Source organism: Mytilus trossulus, chromosome 3, assembly GCF_036588685.1.
Source record: "Mytilus trossulus isolate FHL-02 chromosome 3, PNRI_Mtr1.1.1.hap1, whole genome shotgun sequence".
In the NCBI taxonomy this organism is placed as follows: domain Eukaryota; kingdom Metazoa; phylum Mollusca; class Bivalvia; order Mytilida; family Mytilidae; genus Mytilus; species Mytilus trossulus.
In genome coordinates, this window is record NC_086375.1 from 84,133,147 (window position 1) to 84,159,557 (window position 26,411).

The 26,411-nt window shown below is 32.2% G+C and overlaps 1 protein-coding gene across 2 annotated transcripts in view; it reads left to right on the top strand.

Moving 5' to 3' along the window:
* Positions 1-863: 863 nt before the first annotated feature.
* The window catches only part of LOC134712675 (uncharacterized), a 30,262-nt gene continuing 4,714 nt past the window's right edge, over positions 864-26,411 (top strand). The window contains exons 1-20 of one of the 2 annotated variants that reach the window (XM_063574432.1): positions 864-965; positions 5,460-5,752; positions 11,375-11,587; positions 12,832-13,056; positions 13,570-13,788; positions 14,406-14,636; positions 14,978-15,427; positions 15,855-16,085; positions 16,457-16,675; positions 17,134-18,096; positions 18,792-19,004; positions 19,338-19,565; positions 20,041-20,262; positions 21,175-21,396; positions 21,701-21,913; positions 22,245-22,484; positions 23,395-23,607; positions 24,066-24,296; positions 24,501-24,713; positions 25,885-26,112. In XM_063574432.1, the coding sequence (XP_063430502.1) occupies positions 5,461-5,752; positions 11,375-11,587; positions 12,832-13,056; positions 13,570-13,788; positions 14,406-14,636; positions 14,978-15,427; positions 15,855-16,085; positions 16,457-16,675; positions 17,134-18,096; positions 18,792-19,004; positions 19,338-19,565; positions 20,041-20,262; positions 21,175-21,396; positions 21,701-21,913; positions 22,245-22,484; positions 23,395-23,607; positions 24,066-24,296; positions 24,501-24,713; positions 25,885-26,112 (5,266 nt within the window). In that variant the 5' untranslated portion in view covers positions 864-965; position 5,460. The remainder of the gene's footprint in view (positions 966-5,459; positions 5,753-11,374; positions 11,588-12,831; positions 13,057-13,569; positions 13,789-14,405; positions 14,637-14,977; positions 15,428-15,854; positions 16,086-16,456; positions 16,676-17,133; positions 18,097-18,791; positions 19,005-19,337; positions 19,566-20,040; positions 20,263-21,174; positions 21,397-21,700; positions 21,914-22,244; positions 22,485-23,394; positions 23,608-24,065; positions 24,297-24,500; positions 24,714-25,884; positions 26,113-26,411) is intronic. The other variant, XM_063574433.1, reaches the window with a different exon arrangement.

Here is a 26,411-nt window from a genome sequence, read left to right on the forward strand (position 1 = left end):
AAAATGAGTGTTGCATCACGTTAACATGTCAGGTTTCGTGCAGATCTCAAACAAAGATAATGCCTAAAAGAATCATGATTTGTTCAAGGTAATAGGCCACAGGAAGAAATATATTAAATGTTTCCGAACTCATAAATCTGACTTCAAGTTTGATGCTCTTTCTTAGACATTCTGCCATATTCAAAGGCGTATAAGTAGTAAAACTAACTAATTATTTGGCAGTGAAACGAACCCAAGTCCTCTAGCACTCGACACAAAAACGCATCAACGAGACAACCGACACAGTTCAACTTAAATTTAAAGTTATGCTTGTATATAATATTATCTACGACAAGCTATATCATTTCAATAAATCTTATTGATCTGTTTTGAAATTTTTGCAAACTAAACATTTTATTTCTATATCTGAATTTAACGTTTTCTTGTCTATTTATACACAGTTCATTGAATTCCATGTAAATCTTAATGTTAACTTAATTATTTTGTTCAGTTCGGAGCTATATAAAAGTGAATCGCTTCAATACCATTTACTTTTTTTTCTTAATCGTGACAAACTGATGGAGTAGCATGTAATTGATGAGTTGAAAGTTTCGTCTTAATCGAATGCATCTTTATATGTCAAGTTGATTTCAGTATCTTCAGCTACATTACGAAATAAGTTTTATAAATCCACAATGTAAATTGTAATAAGCAGTCGTTACATATACATATTGTGGTTATTATTGTGACACCTATGCTTATATTCTTATGCATGTTTTTATTATCATTGATAAACACCATGTCATTAATTCGTACAAGACAATATTATAACATGACAAACGAATATAAAAACCGTTTATGTAGTATACGTCATTTGGTATTCACTCGTCAACCATGTCACCTCACGAAAATTATTGGAAGTAAATCCTGTAATTAGGAAAAGTTTAACTTTTTTGTTTAAGCTAAAATAAATTTGGATTTATAAGGTAAGGAAACTAAATTTTTATTTGCACAATCAATTATCAAGTTATATATTACTTAATCTATATGACCGACATAGGAGTGTTACAGGGATATCCATTCTTACGTCTAGTGTACAATAAAGACACTCGAATGTCAAAAAAGCAGTATTCAAAAGGTTTAATGCATGCATTTTTTTCTATGAAATAACATCATTCATTAAATTTTAATTCATCGTTTGAAAGACTTATTAATATTTGATGGACATTGGTGGTTTGGTTTAATTGGTCCTTCACAGTAAAGTTGCAATATTAATTAACAATGTTAATGACGATTGTACAACTTGTTTCTTTATGTTTATGTAAGGAGATGACAATTTGAAAAATTGTGGAAAAAAGGGACAGTCGGATTTTGAAAATATAAATCTGGGTCTAAAAAGAGCTTAAAAATTAAATGACCTTGCATAAGACAGATGAGCATGAATATTCTGCAACAACAAAAAATGCAGGAAACAATTGTGTACAGAAAAAGTAATAATTTTGCACTGCAAAGCCGCGAAAATTAAAAAAAACAAAACATCGTGCGGTATGTTTTACTATAAATCAGCTAGTTAGTTTTCTGGTTTGAAATATTTTGCATGTGTCTTTTCGGGGTCTTCTATAGATGAATATGCGGTATCAATTTTGCTCATTGTTGAAAAAACGATGACCAATAGTTGTTAATTTCATTGTCATTTGGTCTCTTATGGAGAGTTGTTTCAGTGGATATCATACCACATCTTCTGATTTCAAATTAATTGTTATTTTCTATGATTATTTCAAGTTTGAATCATGGTACAGGCATCTAACAAAAATGGTTTTTTTTTCATATATATTTTGAGTAACAAAATTATTAAAATGTACAATTCATCTGAATAAACAACCTTTGGCGCTGATACGTTTTTTAGTGCTAAATGCTTTTAACAAGAAATTATAGGTGTGATGTTTATTTTGTTCTGCTTACAATTTGTATGTGCATGCATATTGTCACAAAAACTAGCAATTACGCACGTTTTGCATTCATTATTATATAAATAGAACAGCTGTCATTAATGAAATTGTGTCTAACAAAGACGATTTTCTGTCGTGTATATGTAAGACGAACATTTAAATAAAAAAATAAGTTATTGGGTCATACATCTGTAGAATTTCATCACATAACATTGATTTACCTCGATATAATACTAGTTAATCATATTTGTATTAATATCATTAAAACAATAGAAGTAATCAATTATACTACGATGTGTTCCTCCCATTTTAGTACATGTGGTTTTCTCAACAGGCACGACTTCAATTTACGTCAGTTGGTTCAAAAACAAATCGTAGTTGTATTTATCATTATTAGTTGAGGAAATAGGTTTTTGATTGAAAACGGGTGTTGTTACTTCGATGTAACCACAGATTGAATAAACCCATCTTTGTTATATTGTTTGAGTTTTGCTAAGTCATATAATGAACAGGATGGTAAATGATAAATCGTCATTCCACATTCAAGTGTCGATTGTCAGAAATGGATATTTTGATCGGTTTGAGGTTATTTTTTCCTCGTCTGAATCAAGGAAGAAGTTTGAGCATTTATTACCATCGGTCATCCCTATATCAGTGAGATGTCTCACCACGACTTAAAAACTTAACTAGAACCATTACGAGACTATATCTATTATATCCAATGATGTCGCTTCGCTAAGGTCGTGAAACCATACGAATGTTAAACACAAAACCAATCAATCAAACAGATAATGCAAAGTGATCGATACATTGCACTCTCCTTGGTTATGAACACAACGTTTGATAGAACTTGTGTGTCATTCTTTATAGTTTATGTGAACTTGTCCTATGCACGATTTGATCTGATTTTTTATGTTCTCTTTAGTTACTTTACAGATTATTTACCTATTTACGTATCTAGTGAATATGTACGGAAATATGTCCAAAAGATTTTCCTGAACTCAGCATAAAATTGAATTTAGCTCAAACTACACGCATGGCCTTCGCCTTAAAAGCTTGATTCGCATGTGTTGTATATCTTGACTGATTGGTGGGCAGAATGTCAGTCATATTCCAATAAACAATGAAAAAACAAATACTATCAAAAAAACATTAAACATTAAATTTAACAGATATAGGTTTAATGTCCCCCTTTACACTGAGATGCATATATTTGAATTGGGATGTATATGGTTATCTTGTTAGAGTAGTATAAAATGGGACATGTTTTCCTACGGATAATTTGTTATCGTGTTTTACATATTTGTCAACATTAACCATCCTAATTAGCATTTTTGGTCTATAAATTCCTCGCATAATATTTCAAAATTCAAATTTTTATATAATAAATCAAAATGAAATATATAAGGAAACACTAAATGACAAAAAAACCCACTCTAAATTATCTTAACAATATTGATAAATATTGTATATTTAAAAACTGAATGAATGAATTTTTGTCTCATCAAAACATTTCTGAGAAGTCTGTACTATGTACAATATATAAACTCATCATATTTTAGACTTCTCATCGATAGTGGTTCCGTCTGATCACAAAACTTGATATTTTTGTGAGAGATCATATCGTAACATTAAAATAAACAAGTTGAATTCTGATATTTTGCTTATTATTGATATCACCTCTTTACGGAAGTTTATAAGCACTTGATTTTTAAATAGTGAAATACGATACAACATGCTCACATACAGCCTTATAATATACACAGGGTGTCCTAATTAGAAAATTCAACGAAAATTCCATACATGACCATTATTTGTGAAATACATTTAAGCATTTGGTAAACTATCAGTTAACGAACAGATGGACGGACAGGTAGAGGTATAACAGTTTACCTCCAATATTTTGGAGCGGGGATATAAATTTAAAAATACCAACACTAATTTTAATGGCAGCATAAAAAACAAAATAAACTTAAAGAACATTGTCCCACAGTTTTTTAGTAATTTTTTTTTTTTTTTTTTTTTTTTATTATTTATTCATTTTAACATTTTGATTTGTCTTTAGAGTGACGTTACTTAGAAAAGGGTTTGATTCAAAACAGTATATAGAAACTAATAAACACAAGCATGTAGCTACATATATATCAAGATTAATCCTAAGACATCAAACATGTGTAAGAACAAACAAGTGACATTGGATTGGTGTAAGAACGAGAAATATCAATGAATTGGTGTGTACGACGTGGGGGAACTAATGCTCAACACTCCTGGGTTGATAAAAAAAAAGGACCCACACTAAAACGAATTCTATTTATGGAATATTCTCCTAACAGAGACAGCAAAAATTCTAAAAGGGATTATATTATATTGTAAAGATTCATACATTGTTTTGAACGTTCATAAATTTTCTTTTAATTTTGGTAATTTTTGTACACATAAACACGTACATTTTCCTTCCATCAATAACTTCTGATTATCAGTTTTAGTATAAAATAAATGACATACACTTCCTGTTGAGCCCTTTGTTATGGAAGATTAAGCCTCTGAAACATATCCTTGTCTATTTCCACAGGAATTTGTCTCCGCCAAAAATACCTTTATAAATATACTTAAATACAACATATAAGTAAAAATGTAATTTTTCAGAGACAAGTGCCTGTGTCCACATGATCTCTAGTGGTAGTATACCACAACACCCGCAATACTTGAAGTATCGTCACACAAAAAGTTTTCGTTTTTGTTTTGTTTTGTGATATTTCAAGTGGAGAGTTATCTCGTTGGCAATCTCAAAATTCTTCTTTTCATATTTAGTAAAAATTTAAAATATAAATAATCAGAAAATGATTGACTTTTCACATCCAGTTTATGAATTCAAGTATAACATGACTTTACATCACTTCATGTTTATAACTCTTCATATCATGTATCGATTTCTGGTAAAAGTTTTCTTACTCATAAATGTCGATATGCAAACTGTTTATTTCGTACCACAGACATATATGTGGTATTTATATCAGAAAATGTTTTTGTAATAAACGAATTACACCCTTATTTGTTATGACACCGCCTACAATCCTTCTATTTTTGTTTTGGTTATATACTATATGATTGTATATATAAATTTCTCTCGTAGCACAAAGAAAGCAATCATTAATTTTGTGCTTTTCGTAACTGTTTTTTTTTTTTACATTAAAACATCAACTAAGAATTACAGAGTATCTTAGATACACTTTGCATGAAGAACGAACAAAATTGACGCTGAAATTTATCATAAGAGCATGTTATAATAGAATACTTTTACAGTACACTTAAAATTAAAAAATACAATAAATAAGACAGATTTTTTTCATACCAATAAATACAATCACAGAACGTCTGAATCGCTACGTTACACATATGTTTTTATTTCAGAAATGTCAGATTTTGGAAAGACTTTGTGGTATCATTTCCTGTTAATATAAAAAACATTGGAAATATACATTTCACAAATTAACATATATGAATTACTGTTCAAATGTCTTTTTTTTGTAGAATGTGTTCTTGGAATTTCTGTGTTAATGTTTTGACTGTCCTTTTTGTTATCAATGGACTTACGAACGCTAGATTAAAACGAGGAAGGTATCCTCAATTTAATGATTTTTGTACATCAAAAGACGTATATGTTGGAGCTCCATGGGATTGTTCTGGATATATTCACTGCCAAAGTGGGAATGGAATTAAAATGACATTTTGGATAGAATGTCCAGCTGGCTTATACTTTAATTTGAAACATAAAACTTGCATGTGGCCTCAAGATGTCAGTAATCCTTGTCCACCCGTCAAAGGTAGGTATTCGTGAACATATATAAATACAAAAAACAACAAATCTTTTACAGAGAGGAACCATTGGCAAATATTTAACAGAGAGAAACAATTGGCAAATCTTTTGATTTCTAAAGTAATCTACAGTGAATGAGTGTTTGATGAACGGTGTTACAAAACTGTTACATCTTTATATAGAGAAAGGAAGATGTGGTACAACTGCCAATGAGACAACTGTCTACGAGAGACAAAATGACATAGGAGTTCTCAAATATAGACAATCGTACGGCCTTCATTAATGAGCAAAATACATCCCGCATAGTCAGCTATAAAATACACCGAAATGACAAATGTAAAACAGTTCAATCGAGAAACTAGTAACCAAATGCATGGTTTATTTGATGAAAAAAAAAAAACAATGAACGAAAAACAAAGTGACTTTATGTGTGTGTCTTTTTCCATTTTCCTATTCATAAATTATTTTCTGATCACTCCATTTGTATCATAAGAACAAATTGCTTACGCTAAACACTCTAGACCAAACACATTCACGAACAACATAGCGGGTGCCAATGGTTGATCAGGAATTGTCTTTTATTCAGGAGCACTTGAGTTCACACATTTTTTTCTTTATTGCTCTGCTCGTTATTGTTGTCAGAGTTGGCTCTCAGAACTTTTAATGTTTTGCTCCTATTTTTTGTCATTGTGGTATTTACATATCGTTGATTAATGGTTTAAAGTTCCTCTGTGGAATTTTCTCATTTATTTGTGTTAGAAATTTTCACATTCAGTTAAGGCATCCATGTGTATCTTTACGCTCATAAAATTTTCAAACAACAAATATTTAAGAAAAAAAACTATATTTGTTGTAATGCACCGAGGATCATGATGTAAAAACTATTTGCAATGCAAATGCAATGAAGAAATCATGGCTTTAGTAAACATATAATTACAAAATTATACAGTTTAAGTGTTTTTGTTTAGTATTTAATCAATTAAAATATAAATTTTTGTAACGTTATGTAAATGGTGTTCTGTAACAAAAGAAATCGTGAATTTACGACAGAAAGTTATTAATTGTGGACATTAAATGGTGTAAGCGTGCTCATAAAATGTAAATACCACATTGTCTTAAAAAATGTAAAATAAAATAAATTGATGACTGGCGGTAATAAATAGAATCCAACAAAAACACATATTTTATTAAAAACAAATGACTCTGTTTTCAGCTATCTTTTATAACATTCAACATTGATAGTAATAGCTTAAATGGTGTAGTCCATTAGCGAATGTATAAGTGTTATAAGCACCCGTTTTATTTGTCTGTCTCGAAAACACATTTTAAACGATTAACTTTATTTTCAAGCATTTCCAGGCACATCTAGTTTATATATATTATGATATCAGGGTCACACCCTCTATCTACAACCGTTTGAATGTGTATACAAACTGAATAATATAGGGATCCATAACCTCCGGGTTTTGATAACATAAATAATTTTTTTTTGTTTTTTTTTTAAATAAGGCCAATTCCAGTTTGAATAATTTGCACTGCTCTGCACTTTAAATAAAACCTAAGGCCAACATAATTTCATGTACATTCGATTTGTGATAAAATGTAGTGTAATTTTGTTAGTAGTCATTATGTCATGTTGGTTTGTTTTGGTGTTTTTGTATTTATATGTAAATAGTTACGTTGATGTATTACGATTTTTAGTACACGTGTAATTATAAATATATATACTAATTGTACTTGGAAAGTGAATTTATAAAGATAGTTAAGAAGTGAAATGATGCCTATAGTGTTGTAGAGTAAGTGATCATTATAACATGTTAATGGAGCCATATCATGGCAATATATCATTCATTGGTACAAGTTTCCGTAGCTATCAATACAGTGTTGAATGAGGTCACGACCTGAAATATTATAGTTTTGTTCTCCGTTATAAGGTCAATAATTGTGTCACTGCATTAATATCTTGCAGCATATGAGTGTAATAATTATATTAACTGTGCATTAATATCTTGCAGTATAAGAGTGTAGTAATAATACCAATAGGTGGTATGTACATGTAACTGTCAAATACATCAATTAAACCAACAACATCTATATCGACACTGACAGTCTAGCTTTATTTCCCTATTTTATTTGCTTTTATGTCACAAGAAACGTTATGAACATAGTGAATATTTTTAGAGACTTACATTTATAGCATCTATAGTATTTTCCTTTATACATATTGCCAGATATTGTAATAGTACTTATTTAAGATGCGCGATAGGGCTAAGGGGTCGTTTTTCCCTCCACCAGATAATCATCCAAATACGTTTGAATTCAGTAGATGTATATATATATATAAATGGAACAAGATAGACAACTATTTCCAACAAAACAATGGGAAACAACAATGCACCTTACGTAATGATAATAAATTGATCTAAGAAAAAAAGGTCCGTTGTTTGTTCTTTTAAAATGAAATGAAAATGAAATGAAAATGAAAATGAAAATGATAAAAATGAAAATGATAAAAATGAAAATGATAAAAATGAAAATGATAAAAATGAAAAATTGGATAAGAAAAACCTGTTTTGGCGCAAATGAAAACAAATTCGATTTGCATAATTTGCGCAAACGCCATACACCCAGTTATCTATTATTTTGTTTTATGTTAAATGTGTATGATCTAGGTAACTCTGGTTCGGATACTGACTTGTCCTTTTCAATTATGTATACATATGTCATTTACGAATGTATATAGTGTTATGAAGTATTAATTTGAACATATAGCGACGCCTACAAACATGGTGTTGTGTTGTCATTTAAGTTAAAGTTAATATGATATGAGATCAAACGTATACAATAAATAATTTAGAATTCAATTAACTTATATACTTTCTAATATTTAGCAAAATTATGTCAGAGATGTCATCCAGCATTTCAAATGTGAAAACAAAATGTCAATTAAAATGATGTTATAGCTCGGGAAACATGACAGAGCAATGAAATGGAGAATATGAATGCCATTATTGAATTGGTCCAATCTAGAAAATCAACCGACAGTTGATAAGATAAATTGCATTCCTTTCGGGGACTAAATCCGGACTTGCTCTTTCCTTTCAAGGACTCAATCCGAACTTGCTAGATTTCCTTTTGGGGAGTAAATGCGTTGTTGTTTTTTTCCTTTTGCGTATTAAAACCGAATGCATTTCTTCGTCTAAGTTCTGTGATATCATCATCATCACTGCCGCCAGTTTTCTAAAACTATAAAGAAAAAAACCCCACATTTTATAATATTACATGATATAATAATTCTATTACTATTTTAGTAGTCCTGTCCGATGGGGACAACAGTCAGTATGCCATAAGTGACGTGTACTACTAATAACTATTACTTACAGTGTAATAAAAAACAGTCTTTTCGACCAATAATATGTATATATGACACTTTTATTATATAAAACCAGAAGTCTCATAGATTGGCCAGTATTAATAGAATTACCGCTATCACACAGTTTCAAAAATGTCCGAGAAAATTTACATATACTAACGGGCATTAGTTTTTTCGTTTGAATTGTTTTACATTGTCATTTCGGGGCCATTTATAGCTGACTATGCGGTATGGGCTTTGCTCATTGTTTGTCTCATTGGCAATTATACCAAATCTTCTTTTTTCTGCTCGGTTTCGATCTAATGAGTATATCCCTTTTCAACTGACTTTTTTTTTCAGTTCGCTTTTATGTTCTGTAAAAATTCTATCTCATGTTAGACAAATGTTGAACATCGACTTAATGTTTGAACCCGGCACATTCTTCGTGTGCGTAGGAGCCTGTAAGTCATTGTTTGTCATTGATTACTGTCAACTGTCATTATTTTTCGATATTTTCGTTTATTGTTTTAATTAAAATCAGGCCGTTGGTATTCTCTTTAGAATTCCTACGTGTTTCTCCATACTTATGACCTTTACCTTTACTTTAGATTATGTTTTTTACTTTTTAATGAAACTTTACGGTAACTTGTTTTACTGCAGTCTTGTCCTTTGATTCTTGCGAGATATTTGTCTCAATGTCAATCACATCACAGCTCTTAAATTTTATTGTTATTTTTACAGCTGATTTCAAACATCGACCCGATAATCACGACAAATCTTAAAGATAATCACGACATTTAAAAAAAAATGTATCGTGTATCAAAAATGGCAATTAGTTATGACATATTAAGGTATTCCATTATGATAAAAGATGATGTGATCGGATTGCCAATGAGACAACTCTTCACAAGACACCAAATAACACAAATGTTTTAAAACAACTATAAGTCATAACAACGAGCAAAGCCCATACCGCATAGTCAGCTATAAAAGGCCCTGAAATGAAAAATGTGTAACAATTCAAACGAGAAAACTAACGGCCTGATTTATGTAGTAAAATGAACGAAAAACAAGTAGGTAACACAGCAACAAACGACAACCACAGAAATACAGGCTCCTGACTTGGGACAGACACATACATACAGAATGTGGCGGTGTTAAACATGTTAACGTGATCCCAACTTAGTTTAATTCTATTTCACACTGGTATGCTATCATGACTAAATTCAAAATATGAAAATTCGAATAATTTATGTTTGTTTTCCGTCATTAATTTGCAAGTGCTATATTTAATGAGTTAATGATATAGATATTCTTGAATATCAATTTAGATTACGAGAGATGTAAGTAAATGAAGTTTATCAAAATTTAGTTTGCCTAGTTCAAACGGTAAATCTTGTTATTCAGTAGAGGTAGTTTTTATTAAAATAGTATATCACATTATTTCTGTTGTATTTTAGAATTTGATAGCAAAAATAAAGAAATGACTACATCAAAGTTATATCAAGTAGTGATATGAAGTTTAGCAAAATAGAAATGAAATATAATTTTATCTATATTCAAAGTGAAACATCAGTAGCACATATAGCAATGTGGAAAGTAACAAAATTAGAAATATATATACAACTCCTTTCCCAGGAAGCTTGCATTTTGGAAATATAGCTTGCGTTTGCTTTGAATTCTATGATTTATAGTCTCTTATTTTGTTGACTTTGTTACATTGTGTTATGAACTATAATTCATAAAATAGAAAAAAACCTATTTATATCTTAGAATGACAACTGAAAAACAAGTAGCTTGGTTATATCAACCTCTTGCAGCTTTCTTTAATGTATTTATTTGTTTTCCCCTGCTTTTGGCATATTTGTGTCTTTTCTGTCGATAAATCGTTTACTGTCCCGTTAGCCATTGCTTGTATTTCGTAAAAAAACCCAGTAAAAACCCACATGTATTTCTACCCTACAGATAACGGTCCAAGTCGTACCTCTGAATTTAAAGCTGTTGTTCATATTTACTCTTACTTCCTATTGTTTTGATTTAAGCGCCACTGACGAGTCGTATATGAAGACACACGTGCGACAATATTATAAGCTTGGTATCTCTGATAGTTTTCTTACAATAGATGTTATATAACATACTTAGAAGCTGTAGACTAGAATTACATGGTAGGTATTTGCATGAAGTACTTGTATAATCTAGCTTCCCAAAGTGAGCTGTTAGACGTTGATCTTATTTTGAGATACCAACAGCTTAGAGTATATTGTTCTAAAATTTCAGATGTGGTTGACACATATTGCCCCCAGTATCCCAGAGCTAAGTTAGTACATGACAAAAACTGTGCGAGATATTATGACTGTAGTGATTTTGGTAATAAAAGAACGCCATACTTGAAGGAATGTCCATATCCTCAGCTGTTCAATACTGATACTTTAACATGTGACGACTATAAGTATGTAGAATGTGAAGAACGATACAGACCGGTTACTCCATGTAAGTATGCTTAATATCTAGGTAGATAAGATATGGAAAGACAATATGTCAAATATGATATGAAGTCTATGATTGGAATATTTTTAATTTAGCATTTTCTTCTGATTCAAATTAAAAAACGATAGGAATGTTTTATATATTAAGCCTTACACACAGACATATATGATCAAGCTTACGTGTATTTCTGTAATTTCATTGGTCAGGGTAATAAAAAAATATTTCTTGAACGACCAGGTCAGCTGTTACCCGTTTAGGTGCCAGACCACCAATCCACCTACTCCAATTTAGAACGTAAAAGTAGCCCTTTCTTGACAAAAATAGTGCTTTTGGTGTCATCGTTTACTTTAAAACAAACTAACAAAGCAGAAATTTATTTTTTTGTAAAAAGGGAAATATATTTAGGGTATTTGGAGCTAAAATTTAATTGTCCTTTTGACATTTTTTTAAACGCTGAATATCAAATAATTTACATTTTATATATATATTTTTATTTTTCACTATATATTCTGTGCTATACAGTCTAGCAACACAATGGAAGTGGGTTTTTTTTCTTGGCTATGCGTGATTTATACATTCGCAGCCACGTTCGTTTTTTTTAAATCCGACCCTGTTGTAAAGATAGTGCCACGCTCTCTGCCCGCGTTTAGAATCCTTGCAATAACTATTTGAGGGATCTGTAGGTGACCTGTTGAAAGGCAAAATTTCGATTTTATATTTTGTAACTATTTTCCAGTGGAACTCCAAATGTTTCGACATTTATCAGGACAGCCCATATTACGGGACCAATCTATTGTGTTAATTGCTAATGTGTAGAACGAGATGCATGAAATATGTGCCACTGGAAGTTAAGCAGCCAACGCTCACTCAATATTAAAAAAAAGTGACACAGTTCCAAGCAAAAATAATCAATACGTTCAAAATTCTTGGAAAGGATGATACTTGCCTGAAATACTGATGTTTATTTTTGTTTATATCTTATGTCACAAGAATGTCAGTAGCTAAGACGCTGTGAAATAAAAATACATTCTAATTAAGATCTCGAAAAGAGAGATTTTACACTGATTTTCAAAGATGTTTTACAATGATTTCAATTTATCAAACTAATATCGCTATTTAAGCTTCTCCACGATCGGCAACATTAAGTGAACTATAACCTTTTCCTATGTAGAAAGTTATGATACACCATTGCTGCTGACCAGGTTAAATATATATAACATAATGATACACTAATCTATTTATTATAGGCGATTACAAACTGAGTCAGTGTCGAGGCCCAAACTGTCCACCATGCGAGTCACAACAAGTCGGATGCGAGGGACATCCTAATGGAGCAAAGGCATATCCTGGACGTCTGCTTACGGAATATTTCCTTGTATGCTTCAATAATAAAACACAAGCAATTAAGACGTGCACAGACACTATGTTGTTTGATCCTATCCAAGGAAAGTGTACACTCGATCTAGACCCAAGTAAGTATAACTGAGCTTTGATTTAAATTCGAGAGTGAAAATTATCTAATGAAGATTTGCAGACGCAGAAAATAAACAATGAAAGAATACAGAAATATGCTTTATTTATTACAAAAATACATCCTATTAGTGAACAATAGTTTCTATCAACTAATATTAAGATGAAAATGGCGAGGGTGAAATATCCTCGTTATCAATGTCTTTATACATGTTGTAAGGACGATTTTGTCCATGTACATTGACATCTAGCCGCATAGAGTACGAACAATTATCCTCTAAAGAAAATTCCAAGTAAGGGATTTTTCCACTCTTTTGATATAAATTTATGAAACTGTTATAAAAAAGGCAACGAAGATTTAAATCAATGTGAATAGCTATGTACATGTATTTAAGGACAATGCATAGTATTTTTGTTTTCAAATCTACAAAATGTACACATGATTAAACATATTCGAACCTGATTTTGCGTTGAAATTTTCTTTTGGTTTTCAATGAACATACCATTTTTTCCAGTGGCACTAGACGTTTACTGCGCATCCAGTGTCGATGCCAAGATTGCACATCCACGCATATGTTCACGTTACTATGACTGTAAGCTGACGAGACCACGTGAGAACTTTAACAAATACGAAGGAGAATGTCGCTACCCACTTCTGTATTCAGAACGATATCAAAGGTGTATAGACTTTTCAGATGTGCAGTGTGGATCGAAAATCGAACCCTTATCACCATGTAAGTTTTTATATCAGTTGTAAGACTAACTGACGTATCACTTTAACCTATAAAAAGTGTCAAACTAAAGCTGCGAAAGTGATCCCCCTAACCCCCTAAAAACTTATAACTGAATACGCATTTCTATGAGTGTTTCCCGATTAAGTATTCAACAAAGTTCTAAAAACGAGCAATATACTTTTGACTCTTTCTAATTGAAAAATGGATAACAGCATTGAGTTTTGCAAAAAAGAAAAAAAACAAGCAAGGAAGTAAGAAGCAGTTTTCCAGTATAATGCACTTCACTTCTGTGGTAGCGAGATAGTATACTTACAATCAGCATTTGTATATAGAAAGTAAATTGTACCTGAAATGCAGTGATTTTGAGCTAAACAAACGTATTACAAAAATAAGATGCAAACGATTAGTGTTTTGTATTACCATGACGTTCACCTATAAGAAATAACTTGAAACGAAACGTCAAGGAACATTTTTCATCATTATCAAGTAAAGAACGATATAGAAAAAGAAGAACTTATTTCTAACATATTTTAGGCAACTCAGTGGTGATTATCAAAGTGTGTAAGATGCTCTGGGATATAATAAGTTTTCAATGATGCTTTCATTATCTTTCTCAGGTGAATATGGACAAAACAGTTGTTTCGGAAGAAATTGTCCGCGATGTGGTGATGGTGTGATACCATCCTGTGTGGGTTTACCAGATGGTCAAAATCCATTTCCCGGATATGACAATAGATACCTTGTCTGTCGTATGGACCGCACAGTAGAAACAAGGACGTGTAATCCAGGAGAACTATTCTCACAAAATCTCAGAGGGTGTTCTACATCTGGAAGTGGATTGGCAAATCGTAAGTTTCATTTCATATATAAATCGTTAGTGTGAAATTGCATACACGTGTGTAAATATGAATGTATATTAACAAAAATAATTCGTCATATTCTTTTTTGTGTCAGAAACAAATTTCTGGATTAACTAGTACCTTAATAGAGAACGCTAAACGCATATATATTGTTCAATATAATTTAAGATTACTAGTATCTCAAGTTCACTCAAACATTAAACACTTTTGATTTGCAGCTTTTGAAAGATTAAAAAGACAAATAAAACATAAATAAACGTTAAGTATAACAGTGAGAAATTATTGTATGGATTACTTTACATTTACAATTTCATTTTACAAATTAATAGCTGGAACACCTGATCAAGGTAGTGGAACAAGTCCACTCGAACCAATTCAACCATTTCGACCTGTAAGACCTCCAGTGCAACCACCCTTTCAACCTCCAGTTCAGCCACCAGTACAACCACCAGTGCGACCTCCCGTACGACCTCCTGTACAACCGCCTACTCAACCACCTGTTACACCTCCTTTTTTTCCTACCAGACCTCCAACTGGTCCAACTGGTCCAATCATTCCTCCAATAGGATCCGGACCTTGTGCAGGAAATCCATTGGCCATTCAACAAGACCCGGACAACTGTGCACGATACTACAATTGTAGTCAGAGAATCACATTCCAAGGACTGAATTCATTCCAATCAGAATGTCCGTACCCACAACTCTTTGACACAAATCTAGGCTACTGTAACGATTTCCCTGCGGTAACATGTGGCAGGAGATTTGAAGCAATGTCTCCATGTGAGTATAATACATTTCTAACTAATATTAATGCTGTTTAAGTCTAATTTAACGGATTCCTCCTGGTTTTTTTTATAATCACGTTTTTGTTATACACAAAATGAGCCTTTTTACATTTGTATCTAAAATTTTCATTTAGTTGTGCTTTACACAGCAAATGTTTTACGACAGATCTTTAACGTCAAGGCATTATTTGCTTTACCGTTTGGTCAATTCATATAAGTGTTGGTGTCACATTCTTGGTTGTAAACTTAATGCGATATTGAAAATTAATAATTTTGAAGATGGTATCCAATCATAAATCGGAGTTCAGTATTTTTGTGACTTTATTTTCTACATACACGTTTAAAAAAATTGTTTATATAATGTTTTAATAAAATTGCTATTTCATAAACAGTTGTTATTTTTAAGCTTCATTATGTTTTAGGTGATTATGTTACCACACGTAATTCTTGTCAAGGAGAATCGTGTGCAATTCCATGCGAAGAACGGTCGCCATCTTGTGTAGGTATGGCAGATGGAAACAATACTTTCCCTGGAAGAGAACTTACTCCATTCTATATGACCTGCCTTCGTAACAGGACACTCTCTGTCGGTATATGTAAATATGGAGTTTATGACCCTACGAAGAAGTATTGCACAACAGATTTAGATCCATGTGAGTAAACTATTAATGTGTTGTTATTGGGAAAAGTTGAATGATGATTTTGTGGTACATGTATGCATTTAAAGTTTTATTGAAGAAGATTTAAGTCTGGTCCATACCTTGGTTTATTTATCCTTGTGTTTTCAAAAATATTCTTGTGTTTTCAAAATCATTCTTGTGTTTTCAAAATCATTCTTGTGTTTTCAAAATTATCCTTGTGTTTTCAAATTGATCCTGTATTGTCAAATCCTAACAAATTTTGTATTTTCGGGGTTGTTTGTTACTCCTATGCTGTCATAAGGTTGATTTACCTTAATGCATGTATCAAGCATTTACATTAAAATCCCATCATTTATCATAATAATATTTTATTTTTGTTCTAGATTCTGTTCAGGTATTTTGCCAAGATAAACCAAACATCAAATTTCCACACATTGCTAATTGTGCTCGATACTATGACTGCAGTGCCATAGAATCTGATCCGGTATTTGGGAAGTACCAGAGGGAGTGTACTTATCCTACGCTGTTTAATATTGACCTCCTTAGGTGTGTTCCTCCAGTGGAAGCTGACTGTCAATGGCGATATGAACCTAAAGATCCTTGTAAGTTATGTTTATATCAGGCAATTTAGTTTTGCAGAAGATAACCACATATTTTCATTGGTAATCTTTATTTATGCTTTTTATTTGTTTGAATATACTTTTTCTCACGATATAAGACATTTTCAAAGAATTTTTTGATTTTGTTTAATTTAAAGGACACAAGTAATAATCAAAAATAGACAATAGACGATTGGTATTGTTGTTTCTCTAGTGTAATCACAATTTATTTTTTATCTACCTTATGTATTGATACATTTTTTATATTAATTTAGTGCTAGATCTTTTATATACTTTTCCGTAGTTACTACTAAACAATCATTTATTGAATCATAGAATGAAACTTAATTTCGTTTTGTTGCATTAATTCCTCGAGCAATGAACTCAACTAATGTAGAACTTCCTATTTGTTTTTGTTTAAAATGACATTCGATTAACATAAACCTGATATCAATCCACAGGCGGTTTCCTTGGAAACCAAAGATGCGATGTCAATGACAGAAACTGCGTTCCCTGTGTTGACACATTGAACATATGCGCAGGTGTAATGGCGGGAAATATTCCTATTGTGGACAATAAAATGGAGTACGCCGTTTGTAAGCAGGGGAGATTCTTTACTACTGTAAGTTGCGCCCCTTATAGCTTCAATCCATCAATGAAAGGTTGCGAGACGGCTGTTAATACATGTGAAGGCCTACCTAACGGGAAACAGTCCATGCAAGGTTCCGAATCAAATTATGTACTTTGTTTTAATCAAAATGTTGTCGAATTTGGAAGTTGTGAACCTTTACTGTTTGATGCACGTTCTAAACAGTGTTCACAGCAACAGAAGTCTAAATGTAGTGGCTTGGCAGATGGTAACTACCCAACATCTAATATATTCCAATACATAGTCTGTACAAATGGCAGACAGACCAGTGTTGAGGATTGTAGTCCGTCTGTTTTTGATTCCAGAAAATCTATTTGTGTTAAGCCTGAATTTTCCTGCGAAAGAATGCCTGATGGAAACTATGGACATGAAGATGGCACAACATATTATAGTTGTATCAAGGGGTCATTTGCAGGAAAGAATACTTGTAGTCCAGATGTATTCGATTTCTTGGAGGGAAAATGTCTTCCTTCAGCATGTCGTGGAAAACAAGATGGAAGATTTGCCTTACCTGGAAGTGACATTCACTACATGACTTGCACTAATCAGGAAGTGGTAAAAGTAAGGAGATGCAAAAGGTACAAATTTGACGAATCTTTAGGTAGATGTACTAAGTCTCCGAGCTTTTGTTCCAGTTTGCAAGACGGATGGCACTCGATGAAAGAAATGTTTATATATATGTACTGTGTAGACAAAAAACCAACTAGAATTGTTGTTTGTCCTGCAGAGGTATTTGATACTGTAAATGGAGTCTGTTTAGAAGGATATACTCCATGTAAGAGACAAGTATTGGTATTTGCTGCGCAATATCAGCTTTACGTGTGGTGCACATTTGTATGTATTGACATTCACAAGCGCTCTTGCATCTGTATATGAACAAAACTGCACTGCATCTGCTTTAAGAAAGTATGCTCCATATATAATAACCATCGTAGTAGGCAATATCATGCGCATAGATGTGTTGTATAATTGTTTTGCCAATCTACTGCATGCAATTTCTTCTTTTTATTTGAATGTTACAGCTTTGCAATGTGTTGTTTGCTTATCGTGGTTGCACGTTCGTGTACACAATAATGAACACGGCGGAATATTAAGCAATACTATTTGATTGTTAAAGTTATCAATGTGAAATGTATTTCTTATCTTAAAAACTTAAAAATAATTAAAGCAAAAGTAAGATGTTTCAGAACACGCTTTGCATGCATCAAAACTAGAATGATACTACTAACAATGCAGTAAGTAAATGCTTTACAGATGTTTCATGAATATTTGTATTTGACTTCTTAAAGAATTTATGTTTATATATTATATATAATTCGTCTCAAATTTAGCGTGTATGCTTTAAATTAATACAACAACGAAAAGATGATTATTCGGTTATAAAAAATACTGTCCAAATAACTTAAGCAATGTGAATGATATTGGATAGAGTTGCACTTCATGATAAATATATTAACCAATGTATTGTAGCTGATCCTGTAACGTTCTGTGAGAATAATCCTACAGCTATAATGCTACACCCGGAAAGTTGTGCTAGATATGTAGATTGTAGAAATAGAAATACACTGATAGGCAACTATCAGGAGGAATGTGCATATCCACAACTATTTGATAGCTTTAACAACTCATGTAAACCTTATAGAGAGGTCAAATGTGGAAACAGACCAGAACCGAAAGCCCCATGTAAGTATATAACATGTTATCATAATATTATAGAGGTAAAATAAGAATAATTGAAAACAGCGTCATCATAAAACATATCCAACAGTTTAATAAAGCTCTCGCAATAAGTTATGATATGGAAAAAAGTTAATTCGAAGTATGAGTAGCTTCCACTTTATTTCATAAGCGTAATATAAAGGTTAACTGCCTTCTAAGACCAAAATGAAAATAAAACTTTATCAAGTTTCTGGTCACAAGTATTTTAACTGAAATACATTGTATTTAGCAAGTTGTTACAAATGATAGCAATTGATTTCACTGATCGTACCATATTATTCGTTTCAATTAATGAAGGTGATTATCAGAAACAGAAGATATGTGTTCCCGTTGGAAACTGTCGTCCCTGTGAATTAGATAACCCCAACTGTGTCGGTAAACGTGATGGACCACAAGCTGTACCAAATAAACCAGAATATTTCATGCAATGTAAAGATGAACGTACCATCAGTGTAACTCAATGTCCACCCACGGCTCCAATCTTCGATGTAACAAGTGGTTCATGTACAGTTACACTTAACCCTTGTAAGTATTATTTATTAATGTAACACACTGTCCTCCTACTGCTTCAAATTTTGATGTATCTTTGATGTTAAAGTATTCAACAGAAATTTTAGCATATATTTTGTTTTGAAAATAATGCAATGATTTTTTTGTCTCAACTCAAATGAGATATCTAAAATGTTATGACTATTGTTATATTATCGTTTCTGTGTGTAATACATTTTAATGTTGCGTTTCCCTCAGTTTTAGTTTTAACCCGGATTTGTTTTTTTCTCAATCAATTTATGAATTTCGAAAAAATGGTATACTACTGTTGCCTTTATTTATGAAATCAGAATAGTTGTAACATCATCTTTATCGTAAGTGTCTTTTTATCTTAATAAGCATGCGGATCCTTCAGGTTTTCACTTGTGGTTTTTGTATAAAATTTAATTATCAAGCTTTGCACATCAATAAACTATTATTGACTCGTACTTAATTAATTTCCATTTTCAAGTAAACCCTGGTCCATACTGCGAAGCAAACCCGACAGCTGTTGTACCACATCCAGATAATTGTGCTCAGTATATAGACTGTAGACAAAAGAACACACCATTAGGAAACTATAGACAGGAATGTCCTTATCCTCAGCTGGTATCACTGGGGGATGCTACTGGTTTACCATGTAAAACATTCCAGTCTGTCAAATGTGGAGCTAGACCTGAACCGAAGAATGCATGTAAGTTAGAACTATTACCTTGAAAGCTATATTGATATCAGATTGTATACATGTATGTAATTCTAACCAATGCAGGTTTTAACTTGGCAGAAAATCGTTTCTAAAGAAAATAATCCCATACAATGTTATGCAATCAGACCCAGATCGACGTCTCGACACAAATAAACTGGCGCTTTTCAATTACTTTCTACAGTTAATTAAACAGAAGACCGCCATATTCCAGTTTTATCCCGCTTCTAGTGATACGGAGTCACATAACTATTCGGTTAAAAAATATGCACTGAAAAACTTAGAATGCTTAGTTCGGTTTAAATCAAAAGATTTCTTTTGGACGACAGGGAATTATTTTCTGGTTCTCTTATTTATGCATTCGACGATAACATTGTATTTCTCTGATTTCATTCATCAAACATTTTTAACACGACAAATTTATAATATTATGCAAAAGACTCAAACTCTTATGTGATTTCGTTACTCTCTATATATCGTTTCCACAGAAACCGTTTAATTTACTAGTTAGTAACTAACGATTCCATAAATAGGTGATTTATTAAACTATGAGTTCTTTGAAAGGTGTGTTATATAGCTATCGGTTCTAAAAAGATGTTTAATATACAAGTAATCTGATTTCAAGATGTCTTACTTAAAAAAACCTTCATGTATGCAGTCAGGTGCAGAACATAGATTTAATTAGAGGAGACAAGAATTGGATGCTGATATGAGTAATTGAAAAGAGACCCACAGAAAAGAACTTATCCAGATTGAACTACAATATCACAAAATGACGTGGATTTGAAACCGGACGTGAATTTGAGTCCAAACTAAATTTGTTTAAAAATATTGAACTATTGAATTGAGTAACATACATGTAGTTTCACCTGAAAATGGTTACATTAATGTGTTTTTATGTAGGTGATTACGAGCAGAATCTGATATGTAGGGATCCAACAAATTGTATTCCATGTGATCAAAGATTTCCTAGTTGCTTTGGTATGCCAGATGGAAACCACCCTTTTCCAAACCAACCGAACAAATACATTGTGTGTTTATCTGACAGAACCCTAAGAACAGAAACATGTAAACTAGGACAGTTTGATCCTCTGACTGGATCCTGCTCTGTCAAGTTTGATCCAAGTAAGCATTTACTTTTCATTCGATGCTATTAATATATATTTCTAGGGACTTATGGTTAATTGGTATGCTTTAGTAAAATTAAACACAATTCAAGCAATCCTGACAATTGTAAATTAGAATATTATTCCAAAAAATTGTCTGCTATATGAATTTTTCCATTTATGATAACAGAATATTTTATTGACAATAAAAAGGGAAGAAAAGTAAGTAATGATTTATCTGAAAGATACAAAATGTTTACTATATAAATACAATGAGAGTTGTATTATAGATTAATCGGTATGACTATATTTATCTTTTTCAGGTAACCCACAGGCATTTTGTAATTTAAATTCAAGAGCCAAGGTAGAAGACCCAACAAGTTGTGCCATTTACTATGACTGTTCTAGCTCTGGTTCTTCGACCAGTCCTTATAAACAGGAATGTCCGTATCCACAGCTTTACTCAACAACATCACAGTCATGTGAACTGTTCACAAAAGTCAATTGCGGGGAAAGATATATGCCTGTAAAACCATGTAATTACTTTTGCTATTCAAACTTATTTAATATGTTTATTTTAGTCGAAAATAAAGATGTATATATTTATATATTTATTTATAAAATAGATGGTAGAACACATTTATGCGGTATCGTTCAACATTTGATAGTATTAGGTTATTTATTTTTTCATCTGTAGAAAATTGTTAAATCTACTCACCGTCTAATATTTTCCCCTTTTGAATAATGATATGTATACACGAAACCTTAACAACGTAGGAACCAATATGATATATAATTTGCAGCATGAACTATTTGTAAACCATTTTGATCTGACCTCTAATAAGAATTAAACATTTGTTTTGTCAGGTGAATATTTACAGAATCAATGTATAGGTCCAGACGGGGCACCAGCTCTCAATTGCGAACCTTGTGTAGATCGACTGCCTTCTTGTATTGGATTACAGGATGGCAACAATACTTTCCCAGGACGACAAAACACACCTTACTATATAACATGCTATCTTAATAGGACAATATTAGTACGTACATGCGAGGATGGAGTGTACGATCAAACATCTAGAGCTTGTATGACTAAACTAGACCCAGGTAAGACTTCATAACAAGTATGTTTTATTTCCAATAAATATTGGTATACAATCTACTTCCAAGAAATAGTAAACCTCAATCGTTTGCTTGATACTAATGACAACATTATATGTGTACAAGTATTAAAGTACATGCGTTAACATTTCATTTGATGCACTACGATTATATAAGGGACTATGGCAATCTCTAATAATCACGTACATTTCATTCATGGCCATTGTCTTGAAAGACTTAAAACAAATGATATTGAACAAAATTACCGGGATTCATTATTATTTGTGGGATACCAATTTTCGTGGCTTTCGTGTGTGAATGTGAACTACGAAATTAAATGTTCAACTAATAACAAATTTTCTATAGGTTTATATGCAGACTTCGGCAAAACCACGAAATTAAATATATCCACGAACATGGAAATGTTCCATAATCCACAAAAATTGGTACCCACGAAAATAAATGAATCCACAGTATCCTAGACTAATATATCCTAGCAAGTGTCATACCATCATTAATTTGCAGAAGGGGGTGTTACCTTACATTACCCTTGTTCATTTTAGAATGTCCGAACAATTCTTTCAATAGACCTGAATTAATGGTCAAATTTTTCTCACGTGAATTTCATATGATTTCATGTGAAAAATATCAGATGAAACTCACACCAAACTCGCGTGAAAATCGCTCAGTTATCCATTAGATAATACATTTAGTTATACAGAAGAAACTACTTACAGTTGTCTATTAGATACTTTGCATGAACTAAAAATAATTACTGAATATGGCATAACATTAAAACCGTTGTCTTGTTATAACACATTATCATCAAGATAGGAATACACAAACAAATTAATTGTTTTTTATGCATTTTTATGATAAAGCTATTGGTATTAATAAATATTTTGTTACATTTCAGCTAACCCAGCTTTATACTGTAGGAGTAATCCCTTACAGAAGATTTCAAATCCTAACAACTGTGCCCAGTTTTATGATTGCTCAAAGCCAACAGGAAGATTCGGGGCTTATTTATACGAATGTCAATATCCCCAGCTATTCAATGAAGTCACTGGAAGTTGTGTTGTATTTGGTAATGTCAAATGTGGCAGTAGATTCTTACCACAAAGTCCATGTAAGTTGTTTGTTTTAATTGATATTTAACCTGTAATGAACATAGAAAATATTTACTTTTCAAAGTTTACCGATTATAATACTCCACCAATAAAACTTGATATCAAGCAAATTCAGCTTCCAATTTTCCAGTTGTAGATAATGTGTAAAGTTTGCTATCCTAATATTAGAATGTACGATGAGGATGTCGTTATAATGATATTCCTTCATTAAAACAGTCATGTGACTGATTCTAATAGAAAAATGAAAAATACAAAAGTTCAGAACCTCTTCAGGATAAATATAGAATCATTTTATATATATTTGTTTTAAAAGTAATTATAAAAGACATCTTAACAATAAACTTGCACCATGCAGACTCTACACTACAGATATTTTACTTGTTGAAACATGATCTGGTATTATAAATAACACGTACTTTTTTTTTATGATTGTTGCACGTTCATATGGTAATTTCAGGCCAATATCAAGGAAACCAATGTTCACCTGTAGCTGGTCAAAGCTGCGAACCCTGTGAACAAAGACTGCCATCTTGCATCGGCAAACTAGACGGAAATAACACTATCACTGGAAGAGAACTGACGGCTGATTATGTAGTGTGCTTTATGAACAGAACAGTTAGTGTGGAGTCCTGCCCTGCTGGATACTTTGAACCAACACTTGGGGAATGTAGAACTTCTATTGGAGCAGGTAATCATTAGACCTGAAGCGAAATGAAATTATGTTAACCATTTTAAACTTTTACGGTTTTTAAGTCACAATTATGTCTAAATGTGTTCGACTTTTACTGCTGCAATTTGAAAAAAACAGTCTATTGATAGAATGCAAGCATTTTGACATTTTTTTGAAAATGTTTTCATGTCGTTAAATTCACATTGAATTATTTCTTTTCAGCTGCAATACGAGCTTTCTGTATAGCTAATCCAGGTGTGATACGAGCTAACCCTGTAAATTGTGCTCAGTATTTCGACTGTGGTGAAGCTAGCATACGAGCTAGAACTTTCCTCCGAGAATGTCCATATCCCATGTTGTTTGATACCCAAAGTAACACATGTCAGAATTATACATCAGTAACATGTGGATCTAGAACGGAATACACAGCACCATGTAAGTACAAGGTGTATCATATTTCAGAATTACACATCAGTACCATGTGGATCCAGAACAAATTACACAGCACTATGTAAATACAAGTTGTAACACATGTCTCAATTACTCATCAGTAACATGTGGATCTAGAACAAAATACACATCACCATGTACGTACAAGGTGTAACACATATCTGAATGACATATACGTAAAAAAGACAAACACCAGCACGTATATCTAAAATAAGGCATAGACAAATTAAAAACTGAGCAACACCAAAAATCTGGGATGATATCAAGTTCTCCAAAAAGAGTAAGCAAATGTGTATCTAGAACAAAACATTGACCACAATGTTATTATGCAGTTTTTAACATATCACAATAAAAGAGGTACGAAAGATACCAGAGGGATAGTCAAACTCATAAATCGAAAATAAACTGACAACGCCATGGCTAAAATGAAAAGACAGACAGACAAACAATAGTACACATGACTCAACATAGAAAACTAAAGAATAAGCAACACGAAGCCCACCAAAACTAGGGATGATTTCAGGTGCTCCTGAAGAGTGAGTTGATCCTGCTCCACATGTGGCAGCCCGTCGTGTTGCTTATGTGATAAAAAATCAGATAGTCTAATTCGATAGGTCACATTTATGAAAGGGAAGGGGATTGTAGCTACGACGTAAGGAACATATCCGATATCATTTGTGAAACGGTTATTCCATAACGGTCAACCAACTCGTGATGGCGTCCATAAAATTTACGAAGGAATGATTTCAACTTCACCATTTGGAACTCTTGGTTTAATAGCTTCCTTGTGAGCAGCAACACTCTATCAAGAAAATCATAATAGGAAATGCAATCACGGTAATTTCGTGTCAGATATATACCCCATATGCAGGTGCTACTTAGAAATGGAATTTTAACAATTGGAAAGCTGAAATCATCTCACATAACACTTTCGGACAGGCATTCATAATATGACAAGGTTTAACACGTTTGTAGGCACTTAACACTCCTCGAACAGTGGTTTCTCAGAACAAAATAAAATCAAGACGCATTTACTACAAAAAGTAGTACCCATTCTTAGAATAACAAAATATCAATTGAAATTTGATTAGGCACCATTTGGTTTTCAATGTCCATACTTATGTGTTGATATTAAACATTTTATTTTATGATACAGGTGATTATCTACAGAATAGATGTAACCCATCTATGTCTAACTGTCGCCCATGTAGAGAAAGATTCGCCAGTTGTATAGGAATGACAGATGGACTACATCCATTTCCAAACAAAACAATGAGCCCAGATTTTATTGTCTGCAACCGAGGTAGAACTGTATCTGTTGAAAAATGTCTCACTGGACTGTTTGACCCAGGAGCACGAATTTGTACCAGGGACATCACAGAAGGTTTGGAAACTTTGTGACAACCTATAATTAACACATTTCAATTTTAAATTTGATCTTTGCTTTCTACTTCTGCATTGGCATAAATTGTCTTTAAAGCACTATGAAATGAGTCGTGTTTAGATAGGTAAACAGATTTTTTTAGAAGAAAAAAGTAACTACCAAACTGAATTTCTATGTTATAGCTATGATCTACATGGAATACGCATTAGCATTAATTTTTATCAGCTTTATGATTACAGATAGTTTACATGCTTTGATTGTAGCCTTGATATTTTGCATTTTACTTTCCTCCTATATGA